The 14729-nt window shown below is 43.7% G+C and overlaps 1 protein-coding gene across 2 annotated transcripts in view; it reads left to right on the top strand.

Moving 5' to 3' along the window:
- Positions 1-244: 244 nt before the first annotated feature.
- TMEM87A (transmembrane protein 87A) overlaps positions 245-14729 on the top strand; it is a 76180-nt gene continuing 61695 nt past the window's right edge. For both annotated transcript variants that reach the window (XM_082242922.1, XM_082242921.1), the window contains exons 1-3: positions 245-290; positions 4364-4523; positions 6327-6388. In XM_082242922.1, the coding sequence (XP_082099048.1) occupies positions 252-290; positions 4364-4523; positions 6327-6388 (261 nt within the window). In that variant the 5' untranslated portion in view covers positions 245-251. The remainder of the gene's footprint in view (positions 291-4363; positions 4524-6326; positions 6389-14729) is intronic.

Genomic DNA, 14729 nt, shown 5'->3' with positions numbered 1-14729 from the left:
ATATAGTGCACATGAGAGTAAATTTTCTTCATGCTACAGTAAAGTATTTCAGTTTTGATTGGGTGCTGATTAGTTATTTTTAATGATATTCAATCTATTTTAAGGTCCAATGCAAGGAGACCCTACCAATAATAATAGATGATAATACTTCTGAGGTATGTTTCCTCATCATTTTATTTTTGCATAGTGGGTTTCACATAAAGTTGACCTAATTTGTCTAACTTTCACCTTTTTGCTTTTAGAAAAAAGAAATGGTTAATGCTACTGTATGTCCATCTCTAAAGGACAATGTAAGTATTAATCTGGTGCATTTACTTTTGCACTTTTTGTGTATATGTACCTAGCCTATTTAACATTTTAAAATTAAAATTGTATGAAAATGGTTTTGTGCCTACTTCTCAGCTATCTGTTATGTTTAAAAAAATTAGACTGAAGACCCATCTGGTTCTGAGGATCAAGTGGGGAACCTGTAGATGAATGGTCTGTCTGAGATTTTTGCATAAGCTTTACTTTTCATGAGTTCTTCTTCCTTACCTCTGGGCTTTACTGCCATTTAACAAATAATTTGGGGATTTATTGCTGGGCCTTTTGGCAGCCGTTCAGTATTAGTGTTATGGAATAAGAACAATGGAAGCCTTTGTCTTTGGAAAGGAAAGCGTGTGGAGGTTTTTGGACGTTCCTTAGCTGGCCAAGCTTTTTTCCCCTGATATCCAAGGTTAGGAATACTAGGCTTAAGTCTTCTATTTTTGTTTATAATTTTAAGCGGTGTGTCTAAATGAGTTCTCTTATTCGATAATGGTGGTTCTACGTATTTGTTTTCTCAAGGTGGCTAATTGGTTATCCTCCACTTGCTAGTTGGGACCCATCACATCTTCATGTTCTAGTTTTCCCTAAAATTATCTGCCCTGGTCTGGCACATCAGTTACAGGATCCTTAAGAATCAATTTAAAGAACTAGGCTGCAGGTTGAAGGGAAATATCTGTATATTCTCTGGAATATTGCCTGTACCATGGTCAACACAGGAATGGCAGTAGGAGCTTACAGAACTGAATGCATGGCTAAAAATTTGTAAATGGCAATAATTTGGATTTTGGAGCACTGGGCTAACTTTTCATTGGGGACAACCCATATGCTAAAAATGGTTTGCACATAAATAAAAGGGGGTCTGCATTGCTGGGGGAGAAAATAATGCGAAGGGAGGCGTATTTAAACTAGGATTGGCGTGGGAGGGGGGGATAGCAGAATTAGTAAATAATTGGACAAACACGTCAGACGCTAATGAAAAGTGACTGAGCCCCGTTTACATCAGGGCGATTTGACATGTCAAATCGCAGCCTATTGCCAGCAATGGCACTGTCCGTATTAGTGCGATGCCGACTTAGCAGCCCTGTACCGATTTCCAAAAGTATTTCCTGTACTATTGGCGACTTTGGGGGCGATTTCAATACACATCTGTGCATGAAGCCGCACAGATGTCTTTTCAAATCGCCCCAGAACTCGCAATGAAATGCCGGTTTGAAATTGTGCGAGTTTAAACCCACCTCCAATGTGAACGAGGAGTGAATGGGGGAATATAGCGAAAGGTCACGGCGGATGTTACAGACAGCCATTGGCAATTGCAATACTACCGGTATTTGTACTACAAAAAGCTATGGAAAATACAAGTGAAAAATGCAGCAATGTAATAACGTGTTCACCAATACCAGATGTCTGCCAAGCAATAAATGTTAGTTGGAAAGTTGGAAGCTTTGGTGCATGAAGAGAACTAAGATTTGATTGGTATTGCATGATTTGAGCTATTAATCTTCCTGGCTATATAATCTTTTAGAGAGACAGCGTATAATGAAAGGTGGCGTCTGTCTCTGTATGAGTTGTGATCTAAAAGTGAGTTTGAACGAGGACCTTCTTAATGGAGGGTGTGATTGTGCTGAGGCATAATTGTGGAGTTGCATATCTCTGTGTGTATTTCAGTTAGTTATTAGGTTGTTAAAGGCCCTCACAGGCGGAGAGATATCAGATGCACTCCGCCTGTGAATGGAGGAGCCGTACACATGAAGCAGCGGCTTTGCTCTGTACTGCAGCCGCTTGCTTTGTGTGTAGCTCCGGATCGGTTCCGGTATCGGCGATTTCACAACGCCAGATATCGGTATCAGGTCCAAAAAAGTCAGATCCGTGCATCCCTATTTTCTTGTAGTAAGCGGTATAGACAAGAGAGAAGAAACATAATGTTGACCCTTTACTAAGCATCAGTAAGGTTTCATCTGAAATATGCAGTTCAGTTTTGGACACCAGTTCACAAAAACAATATTGGAGAATTGGAGGGTGCAGAGAAGAGAAACCAAAGGAATAAGAGGCATGGAGGAGCTCAGCTATGAGGAAAGATTGGAGGAACTGAATTTATTCTCTCTTGTAGAGGTGATTAGGGGAGATGTGATCACCATGTAAAAATAAGTGGTGCAGATAGTAAATGTGGTGTAGAGTTACTCACTTTAAGGTCATTAACACAGACAAGGAATAGGACTCTACGCCTGGAGGTAAACGGATAAAGTTTTAAGCCCCACATAGGGAAAAGCTGCATCTCAGTAAGAGCTATGGAAATGTGAAATAGGCTCCATCGAGAACTAGTTCTGACTATCAGTAAATTGTTTTTAAAAAGAGCTTTATTCATACCTAAATGCACAAAATATAACTGGATATTCCCATTTATAGGTAATCACACTGGAGATTGAATGTCCAATTGCCTTTAAGGGATCAGGGAAGAATTTATTTTTCCCTTGCTGGAGCAAATTGGACCATGCTTTAAAGGGATACTTTTTCCTTTTCTCTGGATCACCTGTGGGTATAGGATTTATTATATGAAGGTTTTCTGTTTTCTCTTTTATTTTTATTTTGGCTTAAAATGTCCACATTGACCCTCTCTTGATATTGACCATTCTAAGATATGTTCTTTTCTCCATTGACCCAGTGTTGAGGCTTTGATTTAATTTCCTATGCTTATGGTATGATTTCTCATTTGTAGTATCATTTAGTGGCTTTTGCCTACCCCTCAGACTGTTTTTGGATGTCCCATATGTCCAGGATTTACTGCTATCCTGTGTTCCTCAATAGACAATAAAGAAATTAAGATTATTGTTGTTAGGGCTCTTTCACACGGGTGATCCGATCAGATCCGCCTGTCAGTTTTTTAGGTGGATCTGATCAGATCCTCCATGCAGCTCTATGGGGCAGCGGATGTCAGCGGAGACACCTCCGCTGACACCCGCTGCCATCCGTATCCGATCCTGTCCGTGAAATCTGGACGGATGGAAACCCTATTTTTCCATCCGTTCAGGGATCGGATCGGATGAGAGCGGACAGCGGTCCCGATCCCCCATAGAGAGCAGCGGGAGCTGTGACACCTCCCTCTCCGCACTGCAAGCGGAGACGGAGCAGTCATCCTCCGGCTCAGCGGGGATCGGCGGATCGATCCCCGCTGAGCAGCACGGATCTGCCTACAAAGATGGACCTTGTGAAAGAGCCCTTACTGTAAAATCTTCCGTGTTTTTTTTTTTTTTTTTTTTTTTTTTTTGCTCACAAAACTGAGCCTTGATGGTTGGAGGTGGGTTTATACGGGGTTTGGCTTTAACCCTTTATTTTTTCTTTGGTCAAACCTCCTGAAGTCAGCAGTACTCAAAACTCTTATTTTATTTCTGTGTACCCCATAAGCTGATTTGCCCTCACTTTTTCCTATGTCAAGTGTTGACCTGCCAATTTCCCCTTCTGCACCTTACTGTTGGCCCATCACTGTTATGTTTGGCTTACTTATTTAAAATAATGCCCCGTACACACGTGCAGATTATCTGAAGACTTTTGTCTGCAGACTTACCAAAACCATATAATATGAGGTCAAACCTAAACACTTTCAATTTGTATGCAATCCGGCAGGCCCTTGCACTACATAGAAAAGGTAAATCTGAAGACAAAAGTCTTCAGATAAGCTGCACGTGTGTACGGGGCATTAGGCAAAAGAAAGCAGGACAACTCTCAATGTGACAAGAATATGTCTATTTGCTTATAAAGAACGCTTCCGATTTTAGGGGCAGCCAAGGCATTTTGGAAGCTGTGTTAAGGTATATGGGGACACCTCTAGGTGCTTGTGGCTTCACCAAATAAATAAGTTACAAGTTCACTTTAATGCTGCAGGAACTGTTTTTAATAAGGAGGTGGGGCTGAATGAATGCAAGAGGTACAATGTATAGTTGGAGGTATTTGCCATTTATTTGTGGTCTGCCAATAATGAAAAAAGTATGGGAATAAAAACAAACCCTGTCCTTTATATTATATGAGTTGCTCCACGCTCAATTGTCTTCTCTTTGTTGTGTAGACGCATGCAGCAGTGAAGACCTGGCAGAACGGGCCATACATCTTTATTGTCAGTGTGAACTTCTCGGCACCACCGACTCCAGATCCTTCCTCCGTTTCGAAGAATGGACAGCCCACAAGTTCAGCTGTGACAGCTATTGCTGATGAATTTTCCTTAGTCTGTAAGGCTTTTCGTTTGTGCATTTACTGTAGATTTAAGCGCATAATGTTGATAGTTTTGTAAAAAATATATAATTTATAGCCCTGAAGATGCAAGCAGCAGACTATTAGAATATTTAAATTGATGCAGTTACATGTACTCTGAATATAGTTTGCTTTTGGAGCCAAGTACTGTAGTCTTTCTACGCTGACACAGTGGGGTTGATTTACTAAAGGAAAATTAGACTGTGCACTCTGCAAGTGCGGTTGCACCCATTTCTCCAGAGCTTAGTTAATATGATATAGCTGATTTCCATATCCTATCATGTGTAAGCAAATAAATTATTTATTTTCCTTACATCTGATTGGGTGTTCTTTACAAAATGAAGCTTTACAATAGGGCTGCACGATTCTGGATAAGATAAGAATCACAATTTTTTTTTTTGCTTAGAATAAAGATCACGATTCTCTCATGATTCTTGGCCTAACATCATCTTTCACATAAAAAAAAAAAATTGTGCTAACGTTTCGGTTTAGTGTTTTTTTTTTTTTTTTTTATTTTAATTCAAAAAATTGCATTTGAAAGACTGCTGCACAAATACAGTGTGATATAAAATATTGCTGTGTGTATGTATGTGTGTGTGTATATATATATATATATATATATATATATATATTGTAGTATAATGTTTGGGGGTTCTAAGTAATTTTCTAGCAAAAAATACAGATTTTAACTTGTAAGCAACAAGTGTCAGAAAAAGGCTTTGTCTATACAGATGGAAGTTCATTCCTTTGATCTAAAAGAATAAAATTATACATTGTAAAGCATTGTGTTTATAGTGATCTCGCAGCCTTAGCAATGTTAATAAACATTAGCAGGAGGCTCTTTTTTTTTGACAGCTGTGAGTGAGCAGAGAACAGCTCTGTATGAATGGAGGAAATGCCGTTTTAAGAGGGGGGGGGGGGGGGCGTGAATCGAGATCGCAATTTTTTTAAGGTTTAATCGTGCTGCTCTACTTTACAACATTCATTAAGCTCTGGGGAAGATGAGTGCAACTGCACTTGCAAAGCTTACAGTCTATTCACCTTAAGTAAATCCACCCCAATGTGAATTTAAATGAGAAGCATAGGAAGCTTATTTATTTTTAAATCATACTTCTTTAGGTGGATGCAGCATTGGTCCCATGCTGCATCTGTCCCCCCGCAGGCTCCAAGACTGAGAACCGAGTAATCCAACACCGCCAAGCTCTCCGTTCTTTCTGAGTAGAGAGCTGGTGACTGACAGTCACCGCTGTCTGCACTGCCTTCCAGCTCTTACTGGTGCGCTAGGCTGCGAAGAGGGCAGGAGCTGCCAGCTCAGGCTCTCAGCGGTTCACTGAGAGGCTGACCTGGGTGCTGGTCCAGGCATGTGGGCAAGTCCTAACCATATAGTTGCAATCTTTTCCGAGCCTGGACTGGCTCTGACGACAGTGGCCTTTATAGTAACAGTAGCCCATTGTCGGCTGAAAACTGGTTACAGGAGTGCAGAACGAACAAATGAGCTTTGGGTGTACTTCTCCTTTTAATATTCACTATAGTGCAATGTAATGTAGTTCCTGCAAGCTGCTTGGATGTCATTAAAATATAATCGATCCGAAATGGGACACTCAGAATGCCATAATTCTAGTATATGTCTTTTAGCACAACTGTCTTAACTGAATGGAAGCAAAACTGTATTTTTGTTTTTTCTTTCCTTTTATAATGTAGGGCAAAAAAAAGTAATAATGATGCATGCATGAATACTTCAGTTAAAAATCTAATTTTACAACTCATTTGTTCTTTTGTAGTGAAAGTTGAAGTGAAAGGCCCCTATGAATACCTGTCACTTGCTGATTATCCCCGCATGATTGTAAGTATTGCTTGAGTGCCATTTGTCATGTCTATGCAGTATTTGCATATTTAAATGTCAATACCTACAATGTACATATTCATTGATCAATAATAGTCACTTTCAGGATGCTGTTTTCCGAAAAAATTGCACAGAAAACATATTTCTATAATACAGATTTTTCTTTCATTTATTGACTGACACAGCTGCTGCTTTTTTAACCATGACTAAACAGTTTTTGATAGTCCCGCCTGCAGGAGTAGGACACTAGGCAGGAAAAAAAATCGAACCCTCCTATGGGCAGTCCCCTCAGGGCGTAAAAACCCCTCTCTGCTATAGGCTTCCAGTATTTATGCCTAGTGTCTTCAGGAGTATGGACTTGGGCAATGGGAATACATCTAGTGGTCCGGTGGTGACTGCAGGTGTGGGGGCAACGTTGACTGTTGACTGCCATGTGGCATCCTGTCATAGCTGTCAGCGGGGGTGGGAGACGTGGCATGTGGGCTTGCTTTGGTGGGGGTGTTTTGGTCCTCTGGGCATGAGCTGGGGCTTGTTTTGGGGCTGCAATCTGGTCCTGTGTTTCTCACTGGGCCTGCCCGTGGGTGGGAGTGCATTACGTGGTCGGACTGGCCACAAAATTTAGGCCATGGCTTTGCGGCCTACTGGGCGAGCTTCGGCGCTGCCATGTTGACTATGGGCAGCCTTCCTCTATTGTGGTGAGGGCGGCACTCGGGGGGGAGGGAGGGGTGTTACAGGCTTATGGCACAGCCCATGTGTGCAGTGTGCACCCACCCCTTGCTGTGCTTAGCCTCTAAAGACAGCCCCTATTGGGTACAGCCATTTTTGTGTAGCTTCGGACAGCTCTAATTGAAGCAATGAAAAAAAAAAGTTTTTTTTCACTGCCAGGCAGCCCAATGCTCATGCTAGTTGGGCAAAGCTAGGGGGGTTGGTGCTGGGCAAGCTGTACTGCACAATCTTGTTTGGGGCATGCATCAGCCCTATTTGCCCCCAAACAGCTTGTCTGGAACAACCACCTCTGCAGGTCCCTGGACGGGGATTTATCGCTTCAGCAGTGATGGTGCCCCCTCCTGGCCTGTTGTGACCAGGGACATGTGGGAAAGTAGTAGCCTATGGGTCCCCATATGCCAGCTGGCATATGGGGACTCATAGGCATATGGGGACTCAGGCTACTACTTTCAGAGGCCTCTGGTGCACACCAGCCGGTTTGGGCTGCAAAGTCTCCCTGTACCACACATATTTTTACGTTTGTGATACTTGTATGCAGGGCAGGGGTTGTCCAAGGTGACCTTTTTATGCTCCCTAGGCGATTTGCGGTACGCTTCCCATTGGGGATGCCCTTCTGGAGAAATGCACTATTCTGCCGGTGGTGGATCCACCTATCTATGGGCTCCATAAGGTAGCGGTGATCCCAGTGGTTGAATCTACCTCATTTAAGGACCCTGTGTTGGCCTCCAATACTACTCAAACGTTGACTGAATGGGAAAAGGTTTTATGGCAATCCTTGGCTTTAAGATAAATGCCTATGTAATGCATATGTGGGACTTGGAATGGTTGGTCTGAGGTACATTTGTGGCGCATCCCTTGATGTGTCCCCACTTCTCCCCACACTTTCATTTTGGTGGTGGTTCTAGGCAGGTCCTTTGGCTCAAATGTTGGTCAGCTGACCAGGCTTCCAGACCAACCTTGGCAGACCTGCACTTCCAGAAAGTTCAGCTGTTTGGGGCTACGCTGGATGGTAGTATTACGAGTGGCGAGAGTACCTCTGTCCCTCAGACCAAATAGAGAAATGAACCACACTTGAAGGCTGGACTGAACCTCTTGGCTCGTAAGCAGATTTTTTGTTCCCCCTGGGTCCTCCACTTACGACTCCAAACCTTTCAAGACACCCGCAGTTGGCGCCAAACGCCTCTGGCCCCAGAGGTCCTCTAAGCCTGTGGATAGGTCCTCCTCAGTCTGAAGTTTTGCCCTCAACCATCGGGGGGAAAGGGGTCGCCATCACTAGTTTTCAGGCACGTGGACTTCTTTCTTTCCTGATAAGTTTTTCCACTAAACCATTCTCTGTCTAGGAATTTGAATTTCATTTGTTTCAAACAGATAGGTTCTTTCTCTACAATCTGTGTCTCTCATGAGGCCGTGATCCAAGGGTCTGCTCCTTTTGAGGAGTGATTGTCCCAGTGCTCAAGTCAGAGCGGTTACTGGGCTTTTATCCAATCTGTTTAGTCCCCAAGACGAACGGTGATCCTGGATCTCAAGGCCCTGAATGCCTTTGTGCGAGTCCACAAGTTCATGCTGAAATTCATTTGTTCAGTGGTGGTTTTGCTTCACCAGGGGGAATTGTTTTTGGGCATTCGTTGACACCAAGCATGTTTTACCCGCTCGTTCCCATCAAGAGTCATCAGTGTACCCTATGCTTTTGTATCTGGGATGAACATTATCCTTTTTGTAGCGATGCCCTTCTGGCCTCTGCTTCCTGGGTGTTTGCCAAGGTCTTTATCTGGTCCTAGTCTTGCTGAGACAATGAGAGATCGATGTGATCAGTTACCTGGATGACTTGCTTATGTAGGCAGAGTCTCGCTTGTCCCTGTCAGACATGGTGGAGTTCACCGTGCATTCCCTCCAGGACTTCCATGGATCCTGCCCCTCAGAAAGTCTGCGTTGACCACATCCAAGTGCTTAGAGTATTTGGGGCTTCTAGCAGCTCTTGGCTTACAGGCAGCATTCCCGGAATTTTTGCATGTGGGTTTTGGGCCTAAAAGTGGCTTTTTAAGGTGGTTCTGTATACTCCTTTCCATACAAGAACACTGCAGAAGGAAATTCTATCCAAATGTGCTATCACTCCAGGTGCGTTCGGTTGCACCTGGAGTGATTAACGAGGGCTCCCGTCTGGTGGTTGCAGCCTCTGGCCTTCCGTAAAGGGATGCTCTTCCTTCCCCTTCGCTGGACAGTATTCGTGATGAATGTCAGTCTGTTGGGCTGGGAAGGAGTCGTGGGATCAGACTCAGCTCAGGATCTCTGGATTCCAAAGGAAGCCTGGTTGCCCATCCATGTTCTGGAGCTTCAGGCAATCAGGGTGTCACTGATACATTAAAAGGATTTTCTTATAGGGTCTACAGATCAGAAACATGTTGGACAATGCCACTGCGGTGGTGAAGTTAATTTACCAGGGAGGTGCAAGAAACGCAGCGGCGGCGCTGGAAGCGTCTCACATCCTGCGATAGGTGAAGCAGTTCATTCTGGCTTTGTCCGTCATGCACAAGCCACGCGTTGGAAACTGGCAAGCGGACTTTCTCAGCTGTCAGAGGCTGGATCAGGGCTGGTGGTCCCTACACCTGGAGCTATTCCATCAGTTCAGTCTTAATTGAGGGACACTGGACATAGATCTCCTTGCATCCTGCCTTAACCAGAAGATTCCCATGTGTGTGACAAGATCATTGGAACCTCTGGTGGACGCGATGGATGTGCAAGTGGTACCGTGGGATCAGTACGATCCCATCCTTTCCGCTCCTCTGTCCCATACTTTGTTGCACAAGATAGAGGCCGAAAGGATCCCAGTCATCCTGGGTACTCTGGACCAGGGTGAATTTGATTTCAATCAAGTCGATTTAAATCACTGGTAAAAAGGATTGGTTTAAATCAACTCGATTTTAAATCTTACTTTTTAAGGCCTCATGCACACTGGATGTTTTTGGAGCTGCTGTTAGCAGCGTCAGACTTTTTTTTTTTGCAGCTGCAGAACGCCCATCCATGTTATTCTATGGCCTCATGCACACATAGAGCTTTTAGGAGCTCCAAGTGGCATAGGCGTTTTACAGCTCCAAAAAAAACCCAGGAACTGTGCGTTCTGGAGCTGCAGCGTCAAGCTGTAAAAATGTCTGACGCTGCTAAAGGCTGCATAACGTGGCTTAACGTGCGTTAAGCCACGTTATACATTTTTTTTTTTCTTCCATTCAAAATCAATGGTTCCCTATGGGAGCCTATTGATTTGAATGGAAGTCGCAACGCAAGTCGGATCAGGATGAGTCGGATCAGGATGATCCGACTTGCGACGCGACTTGCGCTGTGAGAATCTTGAGGGGAAACTCCACGCCAAAATGGGGAAAAAAACGGCGTGGGGTTCCCCCCCAGGTTCCAAACCAGGCCCTTCGGGTCTAGTATGGAATTTGAGGGTAGCCCCACGCTGAAAAAACGGCGTGGGTTCCCCCCCAAAATCCATACCAGACCCTTATCCGAGCATGCAGCCCGGGAGGCCAGGAAAGGGGAGGGGACGAGCGAGCGCGCCCCCCCTCCCCCCCGCTCTGCACCCCCCACCTCAAAGCACCTTGCCCCCATGTTGATGAGGACAAGGGCCTCATCCCCACAACCCTGGCCGGTGGTTGTGGGGGTCTGCGGGCAGGGGGCTCATCGGAATCTGGAAGCCCTCTTTAACAAGGGGGCCCCCCAGATCCCAGGCCCCCTCCCTATGTGAATGGGTATTGGAGTAAAAAATCTATCTAAATATAGTTTTCTATTTAAGATACATTATTAATTTAGTTTAGTCAGCATGAAATGGAGCTTAGTTATATAGCATAGAGACTATATAACTAAGACCAGAAGAGAGGAGAGAAGACCAGAAGAGAGGAGAGAAGACCAGAAGAGAGGAGAGAAGACCAGAAGAGAGGAGAGAAGACCAGAAGAGAGGAGAGAAGACCAGAAGAGAGGAGAGAAGACAAGAAGAGAGGAGAAGACCGGAGCAGAGAAGAACAGATGAAGATTTTTAATAAACTTTTCAAAACGTCTCCTGTCGTTATTTACACACACTGCCTTTTATGGGGTGAATGGGTAGGGGTACAGTGTACCCCATACCCATTCACATAGGGAGGGGGTCTGGGATCTGGGGGGCCCCTTGTTAAAGGGGGCTTCCAGATTCCGATGAGCCCCCTGCCCGCAGACCCCCACAACCACCGGCCAGGGTTGTGGGGATGAGGCCCTTGTCCTCATCAACATGGGGGCAAGGTGCTTTGAGGTGGGGGGTGCAGAGCCCCCCCTGCCCCAAAGCACCCACACCCCCCCATGTTGAGGGTGTGTGGCCTGGTATGGTCCAGGGGGGTGGGGCCGCTCGCCCGTCCCCTCCCCTTTCCTGGCCTGCCGGGCTGCATGCTCGGATAAGGGTCTGGTATGGATTTTGGGGGGGGACCCCACGCTGTGTTTTCGGCGTGGGGCTACCCTCACATTCCATACCAGACCCGAAGGGCCTGGTTTGGAACCTGGGGGGGAACCCCACGTCGTTTTTTTCCCCGTTTTGGCGTGGAGTTCCCCCTCAAGATTCTCACAGCGCAAGTCGCGCCGCAAGTCGGATCATGCTGATCCGACTTGCGGTGCGACTTCGATTCAAATCAATAGGCTCCCATAGGGAACCATTGATTTTGAATGGAGGCAGAAAAAACGCTGCTAAAAGCTACGTGGCCAAACGTGCAATAACGCTAATGGACAAAGCTACTGAAAGCACGTTTTTACAGCTGCTTTTTCCAGGCGTCAAGAAACGGCTTTGGAGCTCGTTTTTATGACGCCCTGTGTGCATAGAGCCTAAAGAGCAGCTGTCATCTCTGTCCTGCAGCAGCTCCTCCTCTGACCTGTTGTTGACTCACCAACAGTCCCATTCACTTTATTGGGACAGCTGGTCATGCGGCAGTGACACAAGTAGAGGGACGTGGCCACAGCAGGTGAGTGAATGACGCTAACCGGCGCTGCCATGATGGATCTAAAATGACAGGTACTTTTTTAAATGTAAGGACTTTTTCTTGCTAATAGTTAGAATTTGTAATATTTGCAAACAAAATGAAGGTTTCCTATTTAGAATAAAAGGGTCAGGTTAGTAAAACAGCGATATCAGAACAGATTCAATCATACAGTGTGTAGTGTACATAGACTTGCAAAACAATGGGATAAAGGAATCTTCCTGAACTTTGTTTTATCTCATGGTTATTGGGAAATTGTGTGAATGCAGCAATGCAGTGCATGTTATCATAGCTTGCAGAGCTTGAAATCATTGAATGAGTTTACCAAAAATGTAAATATTGCAGAATATACAGCCTCTATGCTATATAACTAAGCTCCATTTCATGCTGACTAAACTAAATTAATAATGTATCTTAAATAGAAAACTATATTTAGATAGATTTTTTACTCCAAAAGCATTTTATTAAAATAAATTTGATAAAAACCCCAAAAATCTGACTTAATTTAAAAAAAATCTGGTTTTAAATAAAAAAAAAAGAATTGTGTGTGTGTGTATATGTGTGTGTGTGTGTGTGTGTGTGTGTGTGTGTGTGTGTGTATATATATATATATATATATATATATATATATATATATATATACACACACACACACACACACACACACACACACACACACACACACACACACACACACACACACACACACACACACACACACACGATTCTTTTTTTTTTATTTAAAACCAGATTTTTTTTAAATTAAGTCAGATTTTTGGGGTTTTTATCAAATTTATTTTAATAAAATGCTTTATATATATATAATATAATGTTGAAAAAATAGGTGCGCTAAACAAGAGTGCTAGAATAATTACCATAGTAACACATATATAAAATTCACAATGAATTAACAGTGAACATTCACAAAAAAGTGTTTGGTGATCAAATAAAGCAAAAAGTGAACGTGATCCAAAAATGGAAAACTGAACAAAGGTTCAAAACCAATAATAGTCCACAAAGTCCAAATTATATAATCTCCACCATACAGTGCAATGTGAAAAATTGTGAGAAATCAACTTCAAGTGATGTTTCCAGTGATATAGATAGTGATTCCCACCACCGACAGGCTTTCCTCCCTCCTTACCAGAGTGAATAAGGTAAGGTGCAGAGTAAAACTCAATGTAGCCAGTTGGAAAAGAGGAAAACTTCCACTATTCCACCCTGTGAGATGACGCAAATTGGCCTCTTACCAGATGGTATATGTCAAAACGCAGGAAAAATCTCCTGAATGGATGTCCCCTCTGCTAATCGGATATCTGTAGTCACCTCCGCTAACCACTCAAGTCCGCTGTCTTATTACACTCACCGGGATAACATGTGAGGAACAAGGAATAAGAAGCAGACCATAGTGTAATACCCCCAGGATGTTTATTGAAAAAATGGTATGTGGTATGCGCGGAAACAGCGAGAGTTTCCTTTGTTGCCTATGCCCGGCTGCAGGTCGGGCAATAGGTGACGTATGTGGCGGCGCGACACCTATTGCCCTCATGTCACAGGGTGGAATTGTAGTGGAAGTTTTCCTCTTTTCCGACTGGCTAAGTTGAGTTTTTCTCTGCACCTTACCTTATTCACTCTGGTAAGGAGGAAAGCCTGTCGGTGGTGGGAATCACTATCTATATCACTGGAAACATCACTTGAAGTTGATTGTCCACAATTTTTCACATTGCACTGTATGGTGAAGATTATATAATTTGGACTTTGTGGACTATTATTGGTTTTGAACCTTTGTTCAGTTTTCCATTTTTGGATCACGTTCACTTTTTTCTTTATTTGATCACCTTACACTTTTTTTGTGAATGTTCACTGTTAATTCATTGTGAATTTTATATATGTGTTACTATGGTAATTCATTTTAGCACTCTTGTTTAGCGCACCTATTTTTTCAACATTCATTTTTCACTAGGTTTAGTTCAGCTAGCAGCTTTACCCCTATCAGCGCACCCACATTTATACCTATATATATATATATATATATATATATATATATATATAAGTGTGGATCAGAAGCTTGTTTTGAGTATGATAAAGGCTCAAGTCTCTATATTCTGGCTACTTTCTTTCAGTGTTCCTTGGCCAATGCACTTTTTGGTCTGCAGTTTCATTCAAGGGGTTCCTCATGTGGGGCCCCCTGTTACCATGTGGACCTTGAATTTGGCATTGTCGGCTATTCAGAAGACTTCCTTTAGAAAAGCATCTGGGATATTCCTTTGCTTACGCTCTTGCAGAAAGTTGCCTTCCTAGTCGCTATCTCTTCAGCGTGGTCGGTGTCTGTTGGCGGCCTTATCGGATCTTGCACAGGAAAAAGGAGGTGTTTAGACTCACCCCCCCCTCCTTTCTTTTCTTCCTAAGGTGGGGTCGGATTTTCACTAGAATGAGGCTATTATCCTTCCTTCCCGGTGTCCATGGCTATCGCACCTAAGGAGGTGGCCTTGCACTCCTTAGATAGGGTTTGCGCGTACTTTCCTGTGACGGCTGCTTCTCGGAGATCCGATTTCTTTGTGTTTTATGGATGGTCTGAAGAAAGGCATGGCAAGTTCTTTTGCCACTGTTTTTTGTTGAATTTGGCA

The sequence above is a fragment of the Pelophylax lessonae genome (genome assembly GCF_965119305.1).
Source record: "Pelophylax lessonae genome assembly, chromosome: 13".
Lineage (NCBI taxonomy): Eukaryota > Metazoa > Chordata > Amphibia > Anura > Ranidae > Pelophylax > Pelophylax lessonae.
This window is presented reverse-complemented; position numbering and strand designations above follow the sequence as displayed.